This window comes from Mauremys reevesii, linkage group 18 (genome assembly GCF_016161935.1).
Source record: "Mauremys reevesii isolate NIE-2019 linkage group 18, ASM1616193v1, whole genome shotgun sequence".
In the NCBI taxonomy this organism is placed as follows: domain Eukaryota; kingdom Metazoa; phylum Chordata; order Testudines; family Geoemydidae; genus Mauremys; species Mauremys reevesii.
The window spans coordinates 23,086,697-23,110,384 of NC_052640.1; the positions used below are offsets into that span (position 1 = coordinate 23,086,697).

The 23,688-nt window shown below is 48.6% G+C and overlaps 1 protein-coding gene across 5 annotated transcripts in view; it reads right to left on the bottom strand.

The window, feature by feature from the left end:
- The window catches only part of SRRM4 (serine/arginine repetitive matrix 4), a 194,911-nt gene that overhangs the window by 119,596 nt on the left and 51,627 nt on the right, over window positions 1-23,688 (bottom strand). For 2 of the 5 annotated variants that reach the window (XM_039505392.1, XM_039505391.1), the window contains exon 1: window positions 15,545-15,916. The exons of 1 other annotated variant lie outside the window; for it this stretch is intronic. In XM_039505392.1, the coding sequence (XP_039361326.1) occupies window positions 15,545-15,675 (131 nt within the window). In that variant the 5' untranslated portion in view covers window positions 15,676-15,916. Of the gene's footprint in view, window positions 1-10,973; window positions 11,064-11,275; window positions 11,349-15,544; window positions 15,917-23,688 lie in introns of those variants that run through there. 2 more of the 5 variants (XM_039505396.1, XM_039505397.1) reach the window with 2 other exon arrangements.

Here is a 23,688-nt window from a genome sequence, read left to right on the forward strand (position 1 = left end):
TCTACCACAGCTGACCCTATGCTACAACAGAAAAGTTTCTTTGTGGCAAGATGTGGGAAGATCCCCTGAAAGAGGGTGAGCGTGCCCTCCTGAAATCAATTCCCAATGCCCAGGTTGAGAACTGGGGCATACTGAACATACCAAATATAAACAACTAGTGTCATTGCTAATGAAATGATCCCAAAATGTATCTTAGCAGGTACTGGGCACCTGTCACACCAATAATTGCTAACTGATCATTAATTCATATAACAGCACTCTCATTATGCAAGACATAAGAAGTGTGGATCAAGTCCTGAGAAGCTTATCATGTAAAAGCTCCATCATCCTGTGAGTAAATCCATTGGAGATGTAACATGTCATGTGACGAATGATGCCAAAGAAGAAGGGGGAGCGCCAATGGGAGCCAATGGCAGGTACTCCTCTCTATGCCTATTTATAGTGCCGTCTTACTATATTTGTAATATATTTGTATATTGGCACAAGGGAACCCTGATCTTGGCTGGGGCTTCTAGGCACTACCAACGTATTGCCAACCCCACATGTTCAAAAACTCATGGGTTTGGGCCCCTCCAAAAATCATGAGACTATTAAAATATATTTTATGTTAATTTCTTTTGCCTTCTGGTGTCTGGATTCAGGATGCGCTGGCTTTGAATTTTCAAGCTTTTCTCTGCAACCATGAAGACTAGAAGCTTTTTGCTTGAACACCTGTAAAGCCAAGATTATCTTGCAATCACTGGACTCCAGGAACTGGGACTTTAAGAGAATGCCGGGTACCACAAGACTCATGACAAAAATTGCAGGAGCTGTCAACCTCACTACCAAGCACTACTGACTAATAACAGGACCAATAGCCTGAAAACAGAGCAGAGCTGAAAGAGAAAAGCCGTGTGAAGAGTTACATTAAATTTACAAACACATGGATCTGCAGGGAGGCTGGGAAATACAAAAGGACTTTTTGGCCGCGATGTAAAACAAAGTTCTTTAGGCCTAGGGAACCCCTACTTGAAAGGAAGGGCATGGATTTCAGCCTGGTTCACACTTTATGTAAGATGGTTTATCTTTTTGTGTGTGTTAGAGGCAAAGTATTGCAAGGAGAAGAGGTAAATGGAAGTTGCGTTTCTCCTCCTTTTCCATCTCTCACTTTTTTTTTAAAAGGATCTTTAATTCATAAAACTGGAAGCAAAGCATAAAACCCTTGGCTAGGCTCCTCGCCGCTTGTCAATCTGGTAGGGGAAGGAAAGGTCGAACTGTAGTAACAGTAATAACAGATCAAGTCTCCATCCCTAGCAGGCAGCAGGCAGCCCATGGTGCTATCTGAGAGGAGCACCAGAATCCCAGTGTTATTCTAGCCAGCTACTGCACAGGAGATGGTAAATGGGGCTGGGAAATGATCAGTCAAGAGGATCAGCTTTTAGAAGATGGAATCCTGCCCTGCCACAGCCTTTGAAAGCAGCCAGGGGGTTTCATGGATTCTGGGGAAGCAGGGTTCAGGGTCCCGATTATCACACATGGCAGGTGCATCCTGGGACAAACCAGTAAAAGGGAATGTGGCCTTGTGGTTAGAGCAAAGGGCATTAATAGCAGTGAAATTCATCCAGGCTGTTAGCTGGTGATGAATTCCTTTCTCAGCTCCACTCAAGGGGCAACCCTGGAATGGCAATGACCAGATAATGTCCTAATTGCCAGCCTTCCCCATCTCTATGGTCAGATTCTACAGGGAAGCAGGAGGGAGGAAAAAGTTAATCCAGATGCCAAGGAACGGCAGGCTCCTGGCATTGAATCCAACGCCTTTAAATCTCCGGGGGTTTAGAAGACCGGCACTAGGCCTGTGAGTCCCTGAAACTGTAATTTCAGGGTCTAAGTGCTGCACCGGCCTTGCCCAGGGGAGTTTCACCCAGGCACACATAAAAAGCTCCAGGTGCCACCCTGTCTTCTCCAGAAAGATGCTTCTGATCCAAGGGAAAATGGGGGCATCCCTTTACCAGGGTAGAGATCAGCAAAAATGTGAGTCACCTCATCCCTGCTTTGCTTGTTCCCAGTGCAATCCCTTGCTACTGACACAGATCCTGTTGGAACACAACATTGGGCGAGAACAACCACCCAACAGATAAGTGGGGCAGAAAGTGCCGCAGGTAGCAAAGCCCCAGGCTACCTGTAGGTGGTGCTTTATTTACTCATCACGCATGAAGAGCAGTAATAAAAGGGCCCTCCTGGATCGATAAAAACATTGACTAAATCTCTTCTCAATATCCCTGCCTGCGAAGAAACTGCTTTCATGCAGGCAGGTTAATACCTAATTAATGCATTGGGCCATTTAACATGTCATGGATATTAGATCACCTACCAACCAGAGAAGCAAAGCCAGACAAGCCTTGCTTAAATAAATAAAATAAATCGCTCGACATGACAAAACTAGGGAAGGGGAAGCCGGGGGTGAACCCATCTCAGCCTTAGCAGCCAATAAGTGGGTCGGAACTGGCGCAGAAAATAGGAACTCTCCCACGTGTTGCCATTTTAAAGGCAAGCAATGACAGTAATGTAATTCCATTATCCAGGGACGCCCAAGAGGGTGCTCCATTTGCCATTGTTCATTTAAAAAACAAAACCAAAACACAATTACAAGCAGAAGAGTGCGACACATGAATAATCCAGTTGTAATTGCAAAATATATTTCCAAACATTAAATAAACTTTTTTTTTCCATCTCAGCGCAGAGAGAAAAAAAAAAGCTTAACTTTTTATACAGGAAATTAACTCGACGCTGCTGAGTGCAACTAAATTAGTGCTCGAGGGCAGGCACTGTGTAATTTATGTGGCTGCAATAAGCACTGTCTATTTACTGATGGCTGCTGTTTGGCGGGCTGCAGCCTACCTGGAAAGGAATGGATGTTGGGAAGTTCTTTTAGCATCTCATTAGGTAGGATGCAGCAAAGAGGAGAACACCCAGTTTTGGACAGCTCCAGCCTGCTGCTCATTGATCTTCCAAGCTGCAGAGTTTGCCATGGGGCAAATGGTGGCTCTCCTGGCTTATCGTTTATCTGTATTGCCATAACACCTGGGAACTCCTGCTGAGACTGGGCCCCCACTGTGCCAGGACTGTAGAATTAGTGCAGCTGAAGCAGAATGAGAAGAGTCAAACAAAGTCCTGTCTTGTTGAAGTCAGCTATATGCAAACACTGCCATTTACTTCAATGGGAGATGCAGCTGTGCACCCACAGGCACTGTGCAGCCCCTAATTGCAGTACCGGGGAGCAGATCTTACTGTTGCACTAACCCTGTCAAAACTGGCTTTGATGGAGTCCTGTGTTTATCACGCCTGGCTGATTCCAGATCAAATCAGCTCAGTTTATAAGTGAAAGACGTATCTCACAGCCAGTTCCTCCTACTCAGCCTGGGCTCGGAGTCAAGCGTTCGTCTTTCCACCAGCAAGCAAACCAGGCCATCAGATACACCCGGGCAACCCAACTTCTGCTCACAGCAACACCTGGGCTAACCCACTCAGCTACATCAGTGAAACAACAGGCCTGATTTGACCATGTGTCCCGCAGGAATTTCCTGGCTGCTGTTGTGTGAACAGGCAGAGGATCCGCACGACCCTGAGCCTCATTACAAAAGGAGAAAAACCATCTTTTCGTGTGTAAGCTCTGCAGATTGTCCATGGAATCAGAGACCCGAGCTACGTGGCATGCCACGCTGCTGGGGCAGGAGTTGCTTTGCAGAGGAACAGAGCGCTAAGGAAGGAGAGGTTCCTGCTCACCGCTTTAGTGCTTCTACTGCTCAGTTTTCCTCGTGTCACCGTAAGTCTTTGGGAGATTAGCCTTTTCACATGTAGCTGCCTTTCATTTTTTGCGCAAGGCGAATAAGACCTAAAAATCTAAATAATTGTTGCCCAGTCCAGAACAGTGGGGCAGAAGGGGTTACGTTTCTGAGGCAGAGGGAACCACCACTGCCAGCTCAGTGACATTGCTAAGAGAAACAACTGGATCCCGAACAGCTGCGTTACCCAGGAGGTCAGGCTAGATGATAGAATGGTCCCTTCTGGCCTAAAAAATACCAAACTATGGAACTCACTGGTCCCCAGGTTTTTGCCAGGAGGCACTTTCCTCCTGCTTTGTTCCAAGGGATGAGTCATCGGCCCGGAGGCTAAGGGTCTGCAGACAGCTTGGACCATGTCACAGGTCTCAGTTCAGGAATCTTCCTTTCCTGCCATCTAAACCCATTTTCCACCTCCTAGAGTGATTCAATTTAAACACAAAACCCAAGCTGGGTGGGGAAATGTTCCCCTGAGATCTGCATGTGGTGGGGACCCCCCACGTACCGTTCTCCCCATTTCTGCATGGACAGGGGAGGTCAGCTATCTTCCCTCCCCTAGATCACATGAAGAACCTTCTGTATGTCCAGTGAGCCCTGCTTTGGGGCTGGTTGGGAATCTCCCTCCACGCTCAGGAAACCTCCCCTGGGTGCAAGAGTTCCCTGCCCCTCCCCTTCTGAGTACACTGCTTGCGGGCAGGGGACATCCCAGCTGGTGCAATGTCACAGGACCACCGAGCAGCTTGCTCTGAGCCACTGGTACAGCCTCAGAGAGCATGAGCTGTGGGTGGCATCCCTGTCTTGCTCCATAAGGGTGCATATGCTGGGTACCACCCCGATCCTTAGCAATGGGACGATCTGGGGAAAACTCCCGAGCTTTCGTCCCTCTCCTGTAGCTAGTTCCACAGGCTGGGCATTCCCTACATCCCATGCTTTCCCTAGCCACTGGGCAGGCTAGGCTGGGCATCAAGAATAGAGCTGAGGTAGCCGGTCTTTGCTTTCCCATGGAGAACGTGTCCCTCCCCCAGCTCGATGCCTGGGTTTGCATTCTCCTGTGGGGGGCCCAAGGAAAAGAGAAAAGCTCAAGGCCATTTCCGAGCCCAGGACATCCCAGTGGGGGTTTGCAGTTCAAGGGATGAGTTTTTCCATCTCAGCTTATCCTCCTTACCCCTCTCTTAACCTCACATGCGGGACACAGTTCCCTTTCCATCAGGAGGGGGGATCTGGGGCAGCTGAATGAGGTGGCAGGTTTCCCTGCATTTTTAACAATAAGAGTAAGTGGACCACAAAGGCCAGTAAACCTCAGACCCACCTGAGGTTGGTGGGCTCTTAGGACATGTCTACACTGCAGTCAGAGGTGTGATTGCAGCACATGCTCGCATACCCTGGCTAGCTTTGATGTAGCTAGCACAGATACCAACGGCAGCGAAGCCAGAGCAGCACAGCTGGCAGCTCCTGTACATAGCCAGGGTCAGTCAGTCCATGCTGCCACGACTTCACTGCTGCTATTATTTGAGCTAGCAAGATCAAAACAGGCACATCTACCGGGGCTGCAGTCACACCTTGGATTGCGGTGTAGGCATGTGCTAAGATTTCCAATGCAGGCCTACTTTGGAGCTGTTTGCTCCCTTTTCATGCAGGTCTCAGCACCGCACGGCTCGGACACATTTCAGGAAAGGTTAATTGGAAAAGTCCCTTTTCCTGATTGTCTTATTTGTTCTTTACCGCTACAAGCTGATCAATAATCCATTTACTTAAGAAAGCACTTCTCCCTGCATCCCAGAGGGGCTCCAGCCCGCTTCACAACTGAGTGCAAGTGACCCTCACCAATGGTCAAGCCATTCCAGCTTGAACTCCAGGGAGGTCTCTAAACTCATCCCATAGCAGTGCCAGGGGCTCAGGTGGCGGTGAGGGGGAAGTGAGATGGGAGAGGGAGTTAATTTCTTCTTTTGTTCCAGGATGACGCAGGGGTTTTTACTAGAGAACGTGCTCCCAACCCCCTATAGCTTGAGTGGATTTCAGACCCCAAAGGGCTTGGTCTTTGGGTCCAGCTAAGCTGAGAATGGTACAGGACTGGCTTGGCATTACACCGCCTTTATGGCCCATGTCAGGGCTCCGCTACCACATACCTTCCTTGCTGCCAGAGTGGAGGCAGAGGGGCTGGTTACTGAGAGGGGTGGGTTGGGACTGGTGCTGTCTGGGGAAGGACAATTCTGTTTCAGGGCAACTGTCAAGGTTTCGACATGTGGTTTAATTCGACACTAGAGAAAGACAGACCGCTTATAGCCTGGTGGCCAGGGCACAGGCCTGGATGGTGGGTTGCCCAGGGTCAAGGCCCTGACTCACAAAGGTTGGCCTGATTCAGCATCAGCTGGAATGACAAAGCAGGGACTTGAACCCAGATCTCCCGAGGTCTGGCTACACAGCCCACAACCACGAGCCTCCCAGCGAGGGCCGGCAGACTGGGGGCTCATGCTTGCGCTCTAGAACTAGCTGCGCAGACAGCGCTGTGACGTGGCAGCTCGGGCTGCCGTTTCCAGGAGTTGTCTACGCAGCCCAAGTCTACGGGCCTGGGCTGGGAGGCTGTGTAGACATAGCCCCGTATTCCAGGCCAGCGGCCTCACTGGCTGGCCAGCTCCCTGGCTCCTCACAAACTTCTCCCTGAAGCCCAGACAGCGCCGCAAACTGTTGCGGCTAAGTTGAAAGAGCAGATTCCGTTTCAGCTCGTGGTCGGAGTGGCTCATCAGGGCACTCCTACACCATGCTGACTGGGGGCTAGTTTATGTAGCTGTCGCAGCTGGTTTATGTTCAAGGCATTCTCAGGTTTCTCTAGCTGTGCAAGATGCAGGAACTGCACAGAGCAGCCACGTTATAGGCCGCCCTCTTCGCTCCGTCCCATTGGTGCACAGGGGAGTGACACCGGCTGGGAGAACGGGATTTCTCCCAATTAATGCAGAAGTCAGACAAGAGTTTCTGATTAGCGCTATGCTATAGAGGATGCAATGGTATCTACCACTGGAAAGCCTAAGAAACCAATTACAGGGTTAAATTCTGTAAAAGGGACAGCTGAGCAGCTGTCAAGTGTGTGACTAAACAGAAATCCAAACAGGTCAACTTAATTTCTTAATTTGGCTAGCTAGGCTCCTCTCTGCTGCTGGCTCCATTTCTGCTCCTCTCTCCTAGATAAGGCTAAAGATGCTCCCTTCAGTTGGCCATGAATATGCTGAGGAAAAAAAAGCTAATCCACTGCGCTTTATCAAATCACAGACAAAACATTTGGAAAAAAAACATACCTGAGAACAGAGATCTGCCTGCAGAGATGTTTCTAAGAGGAAATATCTGAAACCTTAGAGCAACTTTCCTTCTAGGATGGAGAGCAGACACATATAGCTGACCCGTATAGATCTAATGAATAAGTTAGGAAGCGCATGAAACCCTAGATAACCCTGTCAGCATCGCAGGGTGACAGTAATGTAACCATGATCCTTCCACTCCATTCTTGCTGTAGAGCACTGGGGATGCTGTTCATAGGACAGGCAGAGTTCATAGAGAAAGCCTGCTTAATGCTGGCAAACGTTTTAGATTTATGATCTCTTGGATCACTAGCAAGATGAATCCTCAGGGCTCACAGCACAGAGACCTAGAAATAGGATGTTTTGCTCACATTAAAAAAAAAAATCGGTGTAAAATACTTATGAGACTCCCATTCTGCAGCCAGGGACCTGTGCTCTTCTTTCCCTTGTGAGTAGCTCTCACCTGCCTTCTAAAGAGAGAGTGTTAAACAAATGCTGCCCTCATTGATACCCATGGAACCTACTGACTTCACAGAACTCCTGAGTGTAACTTCACTAGTTATATCCCAGTAGCTGAGACTGAGGCACCCTGGTGCTATGGGTTGTACTGACACAGTGAGAGACTGCCCCGGCCCTGAAGAGTTTACCATCTAAACAAACAAGACAAATGGGGGAGGGAAAGGTATGTTTCTACACTTGACAGCTGGGGAACTGAGGCACAGACAGATCAAGCGACCCTGCCCATGGTTACACTGAGTCTCGGGCAGAGCAGGGAACTGCCTCACAGTCTCCCGAGTCTAGTCCAGCACCTTAACCACAAGGCCATCCCCTGATGGATCCGAGTGAGGGCAAGATTTGGTTTTGTGGGGGGCAAAGTGCCTCGCCTGCAGGAACAGAACCAGAGCCCCAGCTAGAGAAGCAAAGGGCGGCTTTGTTGGACGGAGTAACTGAAATTTGTTACTGGGAACAATAGGAACCTAACACCTGTGGCAGGGCGTTTCCGTGCGGACGGACGGACGGACCGACCACAGGGAGTATCACATTTCCTGTGCAGGGTATTGCTCTTCTGCAACATATGCTGTGGGAAGACAAGAGGAGCACAATTCTGCCTTTGCATGGAGATGTTTAACCCTCTCAGCAAGAATGCTGCTAACAGAGAGCCAGCTCAGAGACCCTGCTCCATGGGGTTAGCAGCAGAATTGGCTTGTGTGCAAAGCGCCAAAAATGGAGTTTATCAGACCACTTTTCCTGTTACATTAAAAGCCTTCTACACCTAAGCACAGATGGTTCCTTCCCTCCCACTGGAGTGTTTATTGTCTTGTAAAATGAAAGAACACTTGCATTTGCTAACTTTTAATGAAGCCTGAAAATTATCACATCCTGCGTTTCTCCACATAGCCGTCAAACTAGAAATACAGCTTTGGCAAATCAAGCACCCAGGAAACGTTTAGTCCGTAGTATCTGAATATTTGTTGTGAATAGTCCCTCATCAATATGAATTACTTAATCACCATTTTGGAAGCCTGGTATTGTTCCTGTTACTTGGGCTTGCTTTGTTTCTATGACATCTTAATTCTGTGTTTTATTTCATCTTCGATTGTGACATATTTAAAAAGCAAGGCTCTTCGGTGAAATTCAAGAGAAAGCGTAGCATTTAGACACAGCTCTGGTAGCTATGTGCAAGTAATATAGCCTGGTGCTTGGGGCGGGGGGTAGAAACTGTGGTTTCTCTCATGCATGAAGACAGAAGATACTCTGAATGCTTTCTGTGGAAACTAGATTTGCTGTTCTTATTTGGAAGTCTAAGCAGTGTCTTTTTCAATTTCCTAATCTGATTGATCACAATCAGAGAGATTGTAAATTTCACGCTTGTCCATAACAAAACATGCTCCTGCAGCTGGTCTTCTGACACCGCCAGTTGAAAGTCTGCATTAATGTAGATATACATCACAGGCGGCAAAAAGCAGGACAGTCTGGGGAGGCAGTTCAGAGAGCAGCAGACCGTCTAACATCCTGACTTGGGGGGAGGCGCTCCCCCCCCCCACCAAGAGGGGAATGGAAATAGCTTTCCCCTTCCCTCCCCCATTCCTGAAGCTGAAGGACAGAGAGAAATGCAGAGTTGGTGAAGTGCAAACAGCCCTAATATTAGAGAGCACGACACCCTGCTCATGAATTAAATTGTCACTGCACTTAGCTTGAACTGTTTTATTCTGTGGGGGAGTCTGTCTTACCAATTAGACACTGTGGGCCAAATTCTGTGCTTGGTTACACTGGTGTAAATCTAGAGCAACTATTGAAGCCCTTTGGATGACTCATTCCTGTGATCATCCTGTTTTCTACCGAAGGAACTTCGCTGATTTCAGTTGAGCCACCTCCCTGTAAAGCTAGAGGAACAGCTGCGACTCGAGCCCAGTGGATTCACACTGGTGTGGCTGTGAGCAGAATCTGCCCCAGGAGAAATATTCCTGCAGACTCTTGAAACCCAGCACTTGATATGTCACAGCATCAGGAGCCATATCAGCTGTGGTAAACTGGCATAGCTCCTTTGACTTCAATGGCTTTGCTGATTGCCACCGGATGAAGATCTAGCCCCATAGATATAACATATAAGTGTTTTAGGGCCATATCCTAGGAGTTACCAAATGCCCTCAACCCCAGTGATTGTGGTGGGAAGTGAGGGTGCCTGACATCTCGCAAGACTAGGCCCTCTGCCCCATGGTGTTAGCATCAGGAAGTAGCCCTGTCCCAGCATCTCCCTCTCGAGCCCCCCAGCATGATCCGTATTTAGTCAAAACGGGCTTGTCATTAACTTTGCTCTAGTGTGTGATAGAAGAGACTCTTTTCTGCGCATAGTAATATCCCATTATGGCGGCAAAGTAAAAGGGCAACACTTCAGAAGAGACATACTAATTACTCCCTTGAATTGGTAACTGTGTTCTTTGCACTTGTGGGTCAGCCCCCCACCCCCAACCCATCCTACAACATGCTGGGGAGGTGGGTCAGAGAAAATCAAGTAATCTACTTGCATGCTTATTTGATTAAAAAAATTCAGATGGTACATGATGCCATGAATACCAATGTGTAAAGCTTGAGTGGAAGCATTTACCTTCCTGTCCTGAAATGGTCCCTCAACAAAGTGCTCTGATTATTTCTGACAATTCTGACACCAGAGAGGAAGCACCATCTAGTGCCTGAAGCACATGACTGGGGGGTCAGAAAAACTGCACACGCTTTCCAGTCTCTGCCACTGACTAACTGTGTGACCTTGGGAAAGTCACTTCACCTCATGGGGAAACTGAGGTTCCTTGTAAATTGATTATTAAAAATAATAATAATCCCACTCAGAGGTGCTGCAATGTTAATCTTGGTTTCTAATCCCATCTTTATCACTGATGTGCTGACACACCTTGGACAAGGCATTTCAGCTGTCTGCCTCAGTTTCTCCTTCTGGAAAAAAAGGGCTAATAATATGCTTCAAGGATTCAATGCTTAACCTTTTAAGATCTTCGGATGCAAAGTGTTCTAGAGGTGCCCACTGTTAGTGTCCTTAGAGATAACATGAACCTGCCCCACAAAAATCAAGAAAATGGCAACAAAAATTTCCCTGTTAAATTCATGTTTAAGAAGAAAATAAGAAACCAGTTCTGACACAAAACTGCATCAATTTCTTCCAAGCTCAGAGCCACCCATTATACAGCGCTTGTGATGGCCCATAGGCTGTCAGAAGAACCCTTCTGAATATGTGCAGCTCAAACATTGCTTTGAATTACTAACCGCTATTTTGGTTTGAAGTCGCAATCCTTGGTTGAACCAAACGGGTAGAAAGCCATTCTCATGTTCTAGCTATAGAAGAGCCGTGACTCACTTTTTAGAGATCATAATTCTGCCCGATGCATTTAAACTACTACTTCTTCTTCTTCCCTTACAAGTGACAGAGAAGCTAGAGGGTCAGGACCTACAACACAAGGAGGAGAAAGCCACTGGATGCGTTTTACCAGTGTGCGTTTGTAATTAACTGAGAGCTACCACCTTGTAATCTGGGTCTTTGAAATTTAGGAAGCAAATTGGTATATGAATGCTTGTTTTCTCAGCTGGAATAAACCACTGGGGCCTCCTTACATTACTGTACAAGCATCTGACTGAGGAATAAAAACACTTTAAACAAACCTTTCTGGACTATTCAGGCCAGATTTTTCCAGAGGTGCTGAGCTCCAAAAACACCACTTGGAGGCAACGGGAGCTGCAAGAAATCAGCCAAGCGTACATGGAAAATCTATTGCTATGCTACGAGTCTGACAGATTTTTTTTTTTTTTGCCTGTAAACGTTGTTGTGTAGTTAGCATCTATGCAAGGGCTTGGGTTTATCTGCTGTGCCCCAGAGGTATCCCTGTGGATGTGCTGGAGAGCAAGTAGGGGTGCAGCCCCCATGGCAACTAATCAGTGACTGATCTGTGCAGCTGGCAGCCCCACTCCCACACTGGACTGACTGGCACTGTTCAAACCCTAATGGATCCTGGTAGCCTGGGTGCCGTGGGGGAGGGAAAGGGTTAGGGTGGAGAGGGTTCTGTTTTGCACATGGGCTGCCCAGAATCCCTATGGAGACCCTGCTTGCACCCTCCTTTGAGGGTTACTTGTCTGAAAGGAGATGGGGGAGGGTAATGGCAATGGCTCCACCTCTCCCCCACCTCCTACCAGCAGGTGAAAAATGGAGACTATGCTGTTCCTCCTTCAAGGGGGCCAGGGTGCGCTGCCCAGGAACCTGCAGGAGAACACTGGCTGACGGCACTAGAATTCCTTCTGGGCATAGACTGCTGGGTGCCCCTCTGTACCCTTCTAACCTGCCCGAGGGCACCTAGGACAGTAGCCAGTACTGTGCATGGCCAGGCATGCAAGGCCAATCCCAAGTGTTGGTTTTCAGCACATCAGCAAAACTCTGGAAAGAGGACAGCAGCTGGCACACAAGGCTGGAGCCTGGGTCGGCTTCTCTGCTGCCCTGCGCCAGCATCTACACCTGTGCAAAACCCTGCCGCTCTGATTGGATAGCAACTTGCCCCCACTTGGTATAGGTATGATTACACAAGGCATGGGGCAGTGAGAATCAGGCCCCATCTTGTCTTCCTGCATGGGCTCTATTTGGAAGATACAAAGTAACTGATTCTTTGTGAATGCAACCAATAAGACACAGCTTTTTATAGGAGCCCAGCTGCAATAATGCTGCATTACCACTTAACACATGAAAATGTCTGTATTTAGACTCCCATTTCATCCGAGTCCACCTGTTCTCAGTGAACCAGTTAGTTGCTGTGAATGAAAGGGGAGCAGATCTAAACCTAAATTGGAATCTTCCTAGGTCCTCTCCGGAGTTTACGAGGAGAAAAAATGTTCATCTGCATTTTTACTGACTTGGTGATAAGTTCAGGGATGGGGGTGCTAAGCAGGCCATCATTCTACGGGTTCCAGGGTCTAGAGTTAGAATGACAACAATGCCGGTTGGATCCGTGGGAATTCGGGAGGTTCTAAGAGGATTTCTACAGATTCTAGGGGTGCTGGCTCTAGAGAGACGTTGCTATAGCTGGCTCTAAAGCACAATTATTTTCCAGAATGGATATGGGGTTCTGGGGGGCAAAAAAAGAGAGCCGGGGTTCTCAGCGTACTAAAAAGATTTGAAATAGGAGGGTTATGGAACTCCTTTTAAAATATCTAAAGCCAAATCTTTAGCAGATGTAAACCAGCACAGATCTGTTAACTTCAATGGAATCGCAATGATTTGTATCAAATGAGGATTTGACTTCTAGAATGTAAAGGTGGGAAGAGGTTAAAAAAAGAAAATCCGACTGAAGGTTTTAAAAATGCTTATAGGACAGTCGGCATAGCTGCTGGCACAACAATAAAGGGAGAGGCTCTGGAGTATGCTCTGTGCTGTAAGTTTCCAGGATAATATACAATCCAATCATTTTCTTCTGTTAAGAACTGCACGCAACTCACAGTATTCCTCAGTCATCAAAGGATGAAATTAATGGCAGCAACCCAAGAAAATGAGAAACTCTGACCTTAAAACACTATACTATACTTCTAGTTCAAAGCAAAGAAACATTTTCACTTTTCATGGCTCTTAACATTATTTTATTCAGTCCTTTTATCCTGCTGTCCCTGCATTTTGATTGTGATTGATTTTTTTATGAGAAATCCTCTGAGGAATTACAGATAGACACCTACACAATTATTTGTTTAAACACAAATATCAGTTCAAAAGCACAAGAGATTGGAATAGGCATCAACAGCCATCATCTCTCTGTTTCAACCTTCATAGACACCTCAACCCTCCCCAACAATAAAGGGGAAAGACACAGACGTCAAGTAAAATATTGGTCTCTCTGTTAGACAGCTGTAGACCAGTGTGTTCCATAATTACTAAATAAAATACCACAATCAGATGTCATTATCTCATGTTCTTTAAGGAATGAAAGGCGGATAAGATACTGAATCATTGCAGGCAGCACAACCGGCCTCCTTTAAGTTTTAGCCCCAGGATGTAGCAGGTCATGACAATGCCAGCTTCGCAGATTTGGGTATTTCCAGGATATTTATGCACCTGCCTATTCTTGTTACTAGTCATCCTGAAAACAAAACCTGCCACAAACCACTAAGTTGCTGATCACAAAATTTACAGGGACACTTAAGCATAAACTCAGAATTAGAGTTAAGTGAACTGGTTTGCAGGGGGTGGTGTACAGCAGTGGTTCTCAACCAGGGGTACACATATCCTGGGGGTATGCAGAGGTCTTCCAGGGGATACATCAACTCATCTAGACATTTGCCTAGTTTTACAGCAGGCTACAGAAAAAAGCAGTAGCGAAGTCAGTACAAACTAAAATTTCATACAGACAATGACTAGTTTATACTGCTCTATATACTATGCACTGAAATGTAAGTGCAACACTTGTATTCCAACTGATTTATCTTATAGTTATATGGCATAAATGAGAAAGTCAGCGATTTTTCAGTACTAGTGTGCTGTTACATTTCTGTATTTTATATCTGATTTTTAAGCAAGTAGTTTTTAAGTGAAGTGTAACTTGGGGGTACGGGAGACAAAACAGCCTCCTGAAAGGGGTACAGTTGTCTGGAAAAATCGAGAGCCACTGGGAATTAGTTTCCTGTTTGCAAGTTATCAGGAACCAGACTTGGATTTTCAAGACTTGGAGGCCCCCCCACCCCCACCAATGTGCTATGCAAATATATTCCAGCATTCACCAGGACCACTGCTTCAGACGATTTACTGGTGGTACTGGTCAGTGGAGTCACATGGTATTATTAAGAACAATGATTGGATGACTCCCAAAAGCACAAGGTGAAGGCTCTGGGCTACTATCCAGGGGAATACAGATTTGCAGGAACATTTGTGATGCTTAAGCCTTCTGTGCACATTTCTGTGAACAGTTGTGCTTGTTTGTCTGTACTGGGCCTGACCATGAAGGATGCGCAGACCCCAAGGAGAGCTTGCTGGTTGAACGTTCACCAGTCCTTGCAGCATTCAGCCAGCTGGAGCTCCTCTGGAAACACTAGCTCTTTGGGGGATCCCTGCCTCTTTTAGGAGCTTGGAGCAGGAGTTCACCTGAGCTGTTTCCCTTCTAGAAGAGCTAAGGACTTGCTGGGGCTGGGATGAAATAGCAGGACAGGGCTCATTACAGGAATCACTTTGCTCAGGGTTAATTTTGAAATGATCCAACTTTGACCGTGTCCCCTGTAAGCAAGTGCTAAATCCTCCCACCTGCTCAGTCTTCCCTCGCCACCGACCTTCCTTCCTCCAGGGCAGGTCCTTGGTCTTATTCCTCCCGTTTCCTTTCATTCAAACCCCGCCACAACAACGGACTAGCAGCTCGCCTGACCCTTCCACCTCCACCCCAGCGAGTCTGGTTCCCCGTGCGGCCACCAGCCAACTCCACTGGGGCGGACAGTGACCCAGACCCAGACCTCAGCCTGGCACCAAGCGCTCCCCTGCCTTCCCCCTCCGGATCGCAGCAGCAGGAGGAGATATTAGATGAGTTTCCATCCCTGGCTGCCCCAGAGACCGGAGCCGAGCTAGGAAACCAAAGCACTCACATGCCCCGGGCTGCTCGCCCCCCTCCCTGCCGGTACCAGCTCGGTGACCAGATGTCCTGATTTTATAGGGACAGTTCTGATTTTTGGGTCTTTCTTATATAGGCTCCTATTACCCCCCACCCCAGCCTCGATTTTTCACACTTGCTGTCTGGTCACCCTAGTACCAAGGCGGAGTCTAGGCAAAGTTTCCCAGGGAGCTAACCCCAACCTACCCCCCTGCCCTGCCGGACGCTGGCTCCCCCACTCCAGCCAAGCCCCAGCGAGCGCCACGGGCCGGCTCCGCTCGCTCTGACCCAGGGCGGCAGAGCCTCTCCCCGCCGGCCGGAGCCTCACCTCGGCGGCGGCTTGCGGGCGGTGATGCTGGCGACGATGACGCTCTCGGGTCTCGGGGTGGCCACGGCTTTGAAGGTGCCTCTCCAGAACTTCTCGAAAAGCTGCTTCTCGCCCTGCTGCGCGCTGGCCATGCCCGGGGCCGGCCGCGGGGAGCTCTCCGCGGTGCTGAAGTGCCGAGCCCAGGGCAGGGGGCTCAGCGCCCGGCCGGGCCGGAAAGCGCGCCCGGCCCCTGCCCCTGCCCCTGCCCCTGCCCGGCCGCCCTGCGCTCCCGGCCTCTGGGCGGCTCGGAGCCGGGCGCGGACGCGCGAGGGGAGGGAGCTCAGTGCCGGCGAGCCCGAGCTTTGCTCCTGTTTTGTCTCACTCGCACCGTGACGTGGAAGCGGGGCTGGTCATCGCCCCCCAGTCTCCGCATCACAAAAGGCTGCGGGGCGCGGGGAGGAGGCGGCGGGTGCCGCTGCCACAATGGCCCGGGGCTGGCTTCGGCAGCGACCCGGGGTGGGGGGGCGTGCCCCGGGACCCCCCCTCCTTCCCCTCCAGGGGCCTCAGGGCTTGGCCTCAGCGGGGGCCCTGCGCTCGTCGGGAGAAGCCTTCGCCATCTGCTCTGCCTCCCGGCGCAGGGGACCCGCGTTTACATCTGCTCCAGAACAAACAAGCGCAGCCCAGGGCGCGAAGGAGCCCGGCCCCGGGCCAGGGCAGCTGGCAGCTCCGCGCCCCTCTCCACCCCTGCCCGGGCGGGGCAGGGCAGGGCAGCGCCGCCCCCGTTCGCCGAGAATCCGCACGCAGGGAGCGGCTGCTGGCGGGGCTCGGCGGGGAAGCGAGCCTGGCTGCTGAAGTAGGGCAGAACCGCTCAAAGATGGAGTCCAGCGAGGGAGGGAAGAGATTTCCCCCGGGTTGTTGTAGCAGGGACTCCGGAGCGTGCAGATGGCCCCAGGGCTAGGAAGGGATGGGGCAGAAATTCGGCTGCTCTCTGGTGGGCCCAGGCTTGCCCAGGGAGATGCTGCATTGGCTGGTAGCCAGGAGGGAACGATCCCTGCCAAACCTGGCACCTGGGAGCCCTTGATGGGCAGCTTCTCTTTTTTTCGTGTGGCCCTTTGATCCCAAGGGAGCATCGAAGTGGGCACGGTCACATCTTTATATGGGTTGTGAATTCTGCATCTTGATTATTCCAACTGCCCCATCCCGCTGCCGCTCCAGGCTGCCCAGAACGCCCACCCTGGTCACGTAATGCTCCTTTTGAACCTCTGCCTCCCACCCAGCATCTACATACCCTTCAGACCTCTCCTGGTCACAGCCATGCTCCTGCCTACATCTTTGCTTCCCTTCCGCCAGCATCTCCAACCGAGCTGCTCTCCTCGCTACGGGGCTTGTGCCCGCATCCCTGTCTTCGTGCCACCACCTATGTTAGGAACAGAAGCAGCCACCAGGCTGTACACCACCAACCCCGTCCCCTGCCAGCTCCTCCAACAACTTCTGGAGACCCATGAAACCTGCTGGCAAGGCCAGCTCCCCTGCCTGCTCTGCCCTTTCACCACGCTATGCACACCCAGACCGTAAGCTCTTCAGGGCAGGGAACTCGCTTTTGCTTTGGGGGAGCGCATCTCGGGTGCTGCCCAGCAGCTGCAGTTCCATGTTATCAGAATAATGCCTTGGAGCTAATCAGTCCCTTTGTGCAAGCAGAGCCATCAGCCCTTGAAAGCAGTGAGTGATGGGAGGCACTTGAGTGACCCCCTCTGCTGGATGCAAAGAGCAGGAATGACTGTGGGCAGGCCCCAGCTCTCAGTAGAGAGGGGGCTGAAAAAGCAGGGGTCAGACTAGGATTAACCTGGAAAGCAAGAGGTCCCAGAGACGTGCCCCACCAGGCTTCCTTCACCTGCAAGCTACCACTGAAAGCCCCTGAGGACAGGGTCACTTTAACCACCATGCTGGATATTCCAAGCATTCCTTGGGGGAGAGCTACCTGCACCCTGTCCAGGCCGGCTGACTTAACTTGTTTTAAGGAAGAGTTTCCTAACACGTGGCACATGGCAGTAGTAGTTTGTGGCAGGGCTGCAGGTTCGCACTACATGCAGTGACAAGGAGAGCTGTCCAGTCAGTCTAAACAAGCACCAAAGCACCATTAAAAGTCAGCAAAGCCTCACCAGCTTACACCAGCTGAGGGACTGGCAGGGAGAAGGACTCTTCCCACTTTACAAGTGGATTACTGGGCCCTCTTCAGCTTGATTTTACCAGTCCCTATTGGCTAGATTTGGAGCTCAGACTGGATCTAGACATAGTGATAAAAATGTCAATGGCTGCTTGCAACTGTTGGCCCTTCCATTATTGCAACCAATAGTGGAGTGGCACCGGTAGTAGGGCAGTGGCAGGAGATTTACACAGAAGATACCCGTGTAGTCAAGGCTGTAGAGTCAGCCTCCTATGTTTGTGGCCTATGGTCAGGTGTCGTAAAATTCACTTGCTCTGCACTGTCTGGCTGTTCTGTAAGAGACCCTAAAGTCTCTGAACACCAATGGAACCAGGTTCGAGAAACAGCCAGAGAAAGTCACGAGTGCGACTCATTCAATGAGATACACAGGTGCTGGAACTCGGGGTGCTGACAGACCCCCTGGCTTGAAGGAACAGGTTTCAGAGGGGCAGCTGTTAGTCTGTATCAGCAAAAAGAATGATGAGTACTTGTGGCATCTTAGAGACTAACAAATTTATTTGAGCATAAGCTTTTGTGGGCTTTGTATGCTCAAATAAATGTGTTAGCCTCTAAGGTGCCACAAGTACTCCTCGTTCTTTTGGCTTGATGAGGTTTCCATCATATACAGGGTTTGCAGTTTGGTTCAATGGCTCTCAGCACCCCCTCTGTACAAATTGTTTCAGCCACCCTGATGAGAAGTATCAGAGGGGTACCCATGTTAATCTGTATCCACAGACACATGAGATACTTAACTTTGTTTTGAGTCTATGGAAGATACAGCGCCCCCTAAGGCTTTGACCACTAGGCCGTCATAAATGGACAGGTGGCACCCTAGGAATCAGGTTTTAAAAGCTTCCCTTTTTATACACATTCTCATTATCTACATCAATGCTATGTGCAATTTTACAAGGTGGAGGTGGCTCTTTGACACTGGTAGGACTTGCTGAATTGTGGGCCTCTTTGTACTGAATACAATAAAAAAAAAAGTCTTTAGAAAAATTGCTCCTTGCACCAGATACTTTGAAGCACCAGTAAAAGCAGCTGACCTTGAATGAATGAGACTATCTATATCATACCTTGGAATCTTGCACAAAAACATTTGTGTAAGCAACTAGAGGGTAATGGAACCAGGAACAATACACAGGATGCATTTCTAAAGAACAAAAAAATCACCCCCGAGAATCAGAATCACTGTTTTGGAGAAAGCTAAGAGATGAAGGGAGCGCTATGGATACGATAGAGCTGGACTTTACAGCTCTGATGCAGCACCTCACAAAACCCTGTGCAACGACCCTTTTATCACTGGGAGGCAGTGTGTGTCTAGAAAACAGAACAGGGGACTCTGGCCACCTGGCTTCTATTCCCAGCTCTGACCCTGGCCTGCCGGGTGACCTTCGGCAAGTCATTTCCGCTCTCTGCTGTTTCCTCCCCTGTAAAATGCAGATAATGATCCGGACCTCCTTTGTGAAGCACTTTGAGAGGTGCTGATGAAAAGCATTACATGAAAGTGAGGTATGACTGGCTAATGGCAGGGCTGGGACCCGAACCTTTAATGCTAAAAGCAGAGGGCTCTACTGCTGGAGCTAAAGGAGTATCCCCATTAGCGGGCAGCAGAACTAGGCTCGTGGGGATCAGGCACTACAGGAACACTTAACAATTTGAAGCAGTGGCTTCCACTTGCTGGAAAAAAAATAATTGAATTTGGCATAGGAAAGGGAGAGGTCAGAGTGAAAACTTGCCGGAGGATCACAGGTTAAGAATGCCAGCAACGTGACAAGTTGTGGAGAGGTGTCTAATCAGCAGCTGTGGGGTTCAGTGAATAGCAGGTCCACTTTTAACCACTTAAAGGATGTGGCAGAGGGCACACAGAACACCGACTGTAAACCCTCTGGGGAAGGGAGGATCTCATCACGTGCGTGGACAGCATCTAGCACAACAGGGTCCTGGATCCACCATGGAGCTTCTAGGCGCTGCCTATATTAAAAATTAATTGCCTTAAAAGAGGATATTCCAGGATGTTAGGAGTGTTGTGGACAGAGGGGCCTCCTCTGTGAGGACAGAGGAATACAGAGGGGCCTAGGAAGATTATGACAATTGGTAAAAAATGAGATCCAGCCTAACAAAAGAGGCTGTAACAGGACTCCTTTGTTTTCTGAGTTGGCGCAACTCGCGTGTACACAACCGCTCTGTGCCCTCTACTGAAGAGTCACACCTGTCCGTGTATAACGCGCCACCTCTATTGGGTGACCGACTGAAGCTGCTCTTGTTTAGTTCACCGGGTGGAAATCTGCATTTCTGAAGCCAAGAGTTGTGAACATGAACACTTTGACTGCATGTCTATGGCTGACTGACAATTACAGAGTATGTGTTCTGTGGCCATAAATAGTTACAAAGACAGATCTTACGGACAACTAATACCGTTGTAATAGGAATGAGTCCAATAGGGGTTTTATACACATTAAATAGGCTCCTATAGACATTACTCTAAAAATGTAACTGAGAAGAGTGACCTTTCCACAGGATTTCTAAACAGTCGTACAGAATTGGCTAGAGGAGGAGATCCCTGCTAGGGAATTCTGCAGGCTGGTTTCCCAATTCTATATAGAGACCGTCACTCTGTTGTGCTCTACAGGATTTTCACACCAGGAACGGATTCACGTGAGTGGGGTAGACAAGACAAAGTGTATGCGTGTGCACACGTGTACACACACACACACACACACACACACTCTCCCTTTTGGGTGCTGCCCCTACTAGCCCATCTGTTTGCCTACCTTTTGATCATGGGTGTCTCAGCCTTCCTCGTAGGGGAGGGGGGAGGAGGAAGGACTACACTCCACCTTGCATCACTCATGCTAACTTTAAAATCTCCATTACAAATGTCCCCTCCCTGCCCCTACCAAGCCTGTTCCATGGGCAGCCACTGCAGGAAGCTGCTGTGCAACATGCCAGAGCTCCAGCTGGGTTATCCTGCACTCTAGCCTGCAGTGGTGGCCCTGTGCTAGGGCCTGCAGCTGGTCCCTGCAGGGTCAGGTTTGTATAACTTCAGGGTTCAATTCATGCCTACTCATCAGCTGCAAATAGCCTTGATCATTAACTCTAATATCTCCAAAGACCCGCTGCTGATTGCTTTTAGCACTTAGTTCATCTTGGACAATGACTGGTCTGGGCCATTTCCCTTTTGTTTGTAGTTCATTTCAGTCCCTGGGCCACATGCACTAGCATGGAGTCACCACATTTGGGCTCTACAAGGCATTTAAAAATCACTGCTTAACCTCTGAACAGGCCACACTGGCTCAGAGCAACAGTCTATGTAGCCCAGTAGCCTGTCTTCTGACAGGCCAGTGCCAGGTGCATAAGAGAGAACGGACAGAACAGGTCAATTATTGAGTGACCCTCCCCTGTCGTCCAGTCCCAGCTTCTGGCAGTCAGAGGCTTAGGGACAGCAAAGCCTGGGGCTTTGTCCAGTGGTTAATTGGTGGCAGGGCTGAGCCCCAGTTCAGAACCCCAGCACCTCTGGTTTACAACCTCAATTATGAAGATAAAAAAAATGGCTGGAGCCCCCACACCTCTTTCATTACAAATTAAGCACTGGTTGTGTCCCTGACCATCTTGGCTAATAGCCATTAATGGACCTCTCCTCCATCAATTTACCTAATTCTTTTTTAACCCAGTTATACTTTTGGCCTGCACAACATCCTCTGGCAACAAGTTCCACGGGTTAACTGTGCGTTGTGTGAAGAAGTACTTCCTTCTATTGGTCTTAAACCTGCTGCCTAGTAGTTTCATTGGGTGACCCCTCATTCTTGTGGTATGCAAAGGGGTAAATAACACTTCCCTAGTCACTTTTACCACACCTTTCATGATTGTGTAGACCTCGATCACATCCCCCCTTAATCATCCTTTTAATCCCTCCTCACATGAAAGCTGTTCCATGCCCCTGATCATTTTTGTTGCCCTTCTCTGCACTTTTCAATTCTAATATTTGTTTTAAGATTGGGTGACCAGAACTGCACTCCATAGGTGTGGGATATGCCATGAATGTATATAGTGACATTATGATATTTTCTGTCTTACCTATCTCATTCCTAACAGTCCTAACACCGCTAGGTGTTTATGATCGCTGCAGCACACTGAGCAGATGTTTTCAGAGAACTCCAACATCTCTTTCTTGAGTGCTAACAGCTAACTTAGATCCTGTTGTTTTGTATGTATAGTTGGGTTTATTCTCCCCCACCCATCACCCCCCATGTGCATTACTTTGCATTTATCAGCATTGAATTTCATCTGCCATTTTGTTGCCCAGTCACCCAGTTTAGTGAGTTCCTTTTTTAGCTCTTTTCAGTCCACTTTGGGCTTAAGTAATTTTGCATTATGTGCAAACTTTGCCACCTCACTGTTTACCCCTTTTTCCAGATCATTTATGATCTGGTCTAACGCTGTAGTTTATCTTCTTATTGTCACCAAAACCTTAGTGTGCAAAGGTCGTTGTTTTTAACTAGAAACGTGCAGAAACACCCCCTGCTTTACTTACATTTTAGGCCTAAAGCACGCTGATGATCTCCTACTGAAATAAGAAAAAGCCCATCAAGCCGCCGCTGAGGTCCATAAAACTATGGTGGGTGCTCCCCCTGCTGGCCTCCAGGATAAAGCTAGCCAGCTGCTCCCCAAGTCCATTGCTCTCAGAACGGAAGCTGGTGCACTAAAGTCTCAAGGGAGCTTCCGTTAGTTAATGTTAAACCAAAAGCAGCCATATTAATTATCACTCCACTCAAAAGGAGGTGGCGGGGGGGAGAAGAGGGTGGAAATCAAGTGGAAAAATACAAAGTACTTTAAGCCCCTCTAAAAGAGGGGGAGGGATGGGCCTGAGAGATCCAACTTCCATTTGAATTGTTCGCTGATCAATCTGAAGAAGAGGCTGAGAGACCCAAGATGGGTCAGGCAATATATATTTGATTGGACCAGCTTCTTTTGGTGAGCGAGAGAGAGAAACAAGCTTTTGTGCTCCACAGAGCTCTGTGATATTACCTCACCCACCTTGTCTCTCATATCCTGGGACCAAACAACGTAAGAAAGGGATGTCAGCCTCAGAAAACCAGCTGAGGAGTTCTCAGCGCATTGTATGTGTGGGGTCTAGGACTAGTGGAGACAAAATGATATATAGCAATTTAATGGCCCCTACATTTAATTGAGAGTCCTGCATCCTAATGGAAGCCAAAAAGCTTTACAAACTTGTATACCATGTATATAACCTGAATCACTTAATATACCACTAAAATGCAGCTACTTCTGGGATGAGGCACTGTTAACAGTGTATAGTAGTATCACTACAGTACCTTGCAGTCTAGTACAAAGATACCGTACACATTTGAAGCTGCAGCATCTCCTGCTTACAGATTCAGTGGTCCTAACGACAACTAGTGGCCAAGATTTTACCTCTTATCCAAAAGGCAGCACCTCCAACAGCAGAGAAGTCCGCAGTACCAGGATGGGACAGACATTAGTTCAGTATTTTAGTACCAATCTCTTTGGTGGAAGTCCTCCCCCATGTAGTCTAAGGCTGGGCTTGCAAGATCTTGGGCTTGCACTCCAACCTTCCTTCCCTGAATGAACCTTTCTGTTCCTTCCTTTGTTCTAGGTTTCATTCTGTGCAGGACTCTTGCCTGATGTAAAAAGTCATGAGGATAGAGAGTCTGGAAGCGAACGTGATGAGTGTAGTCTTTTGCCCTAGGCTGGGCAATGGATATGTTGGGCATTTAGTATTCCCTTACCCCACCAGTTTGATTAACCATCCTGAATTTGCCAGCATTGTCCACAGCCTTAACTCCTTTTCACAGCAACCAACAGTTGGGGGAGTGGTGTTTTTTTAAATGACAAGAAAAATAAATTGCTTTTTAATTTTTACAAAGGCAGCTGAAATGTGATCCCAAAATAAACTGCAAATTCAACCAGCTTTTGTGTT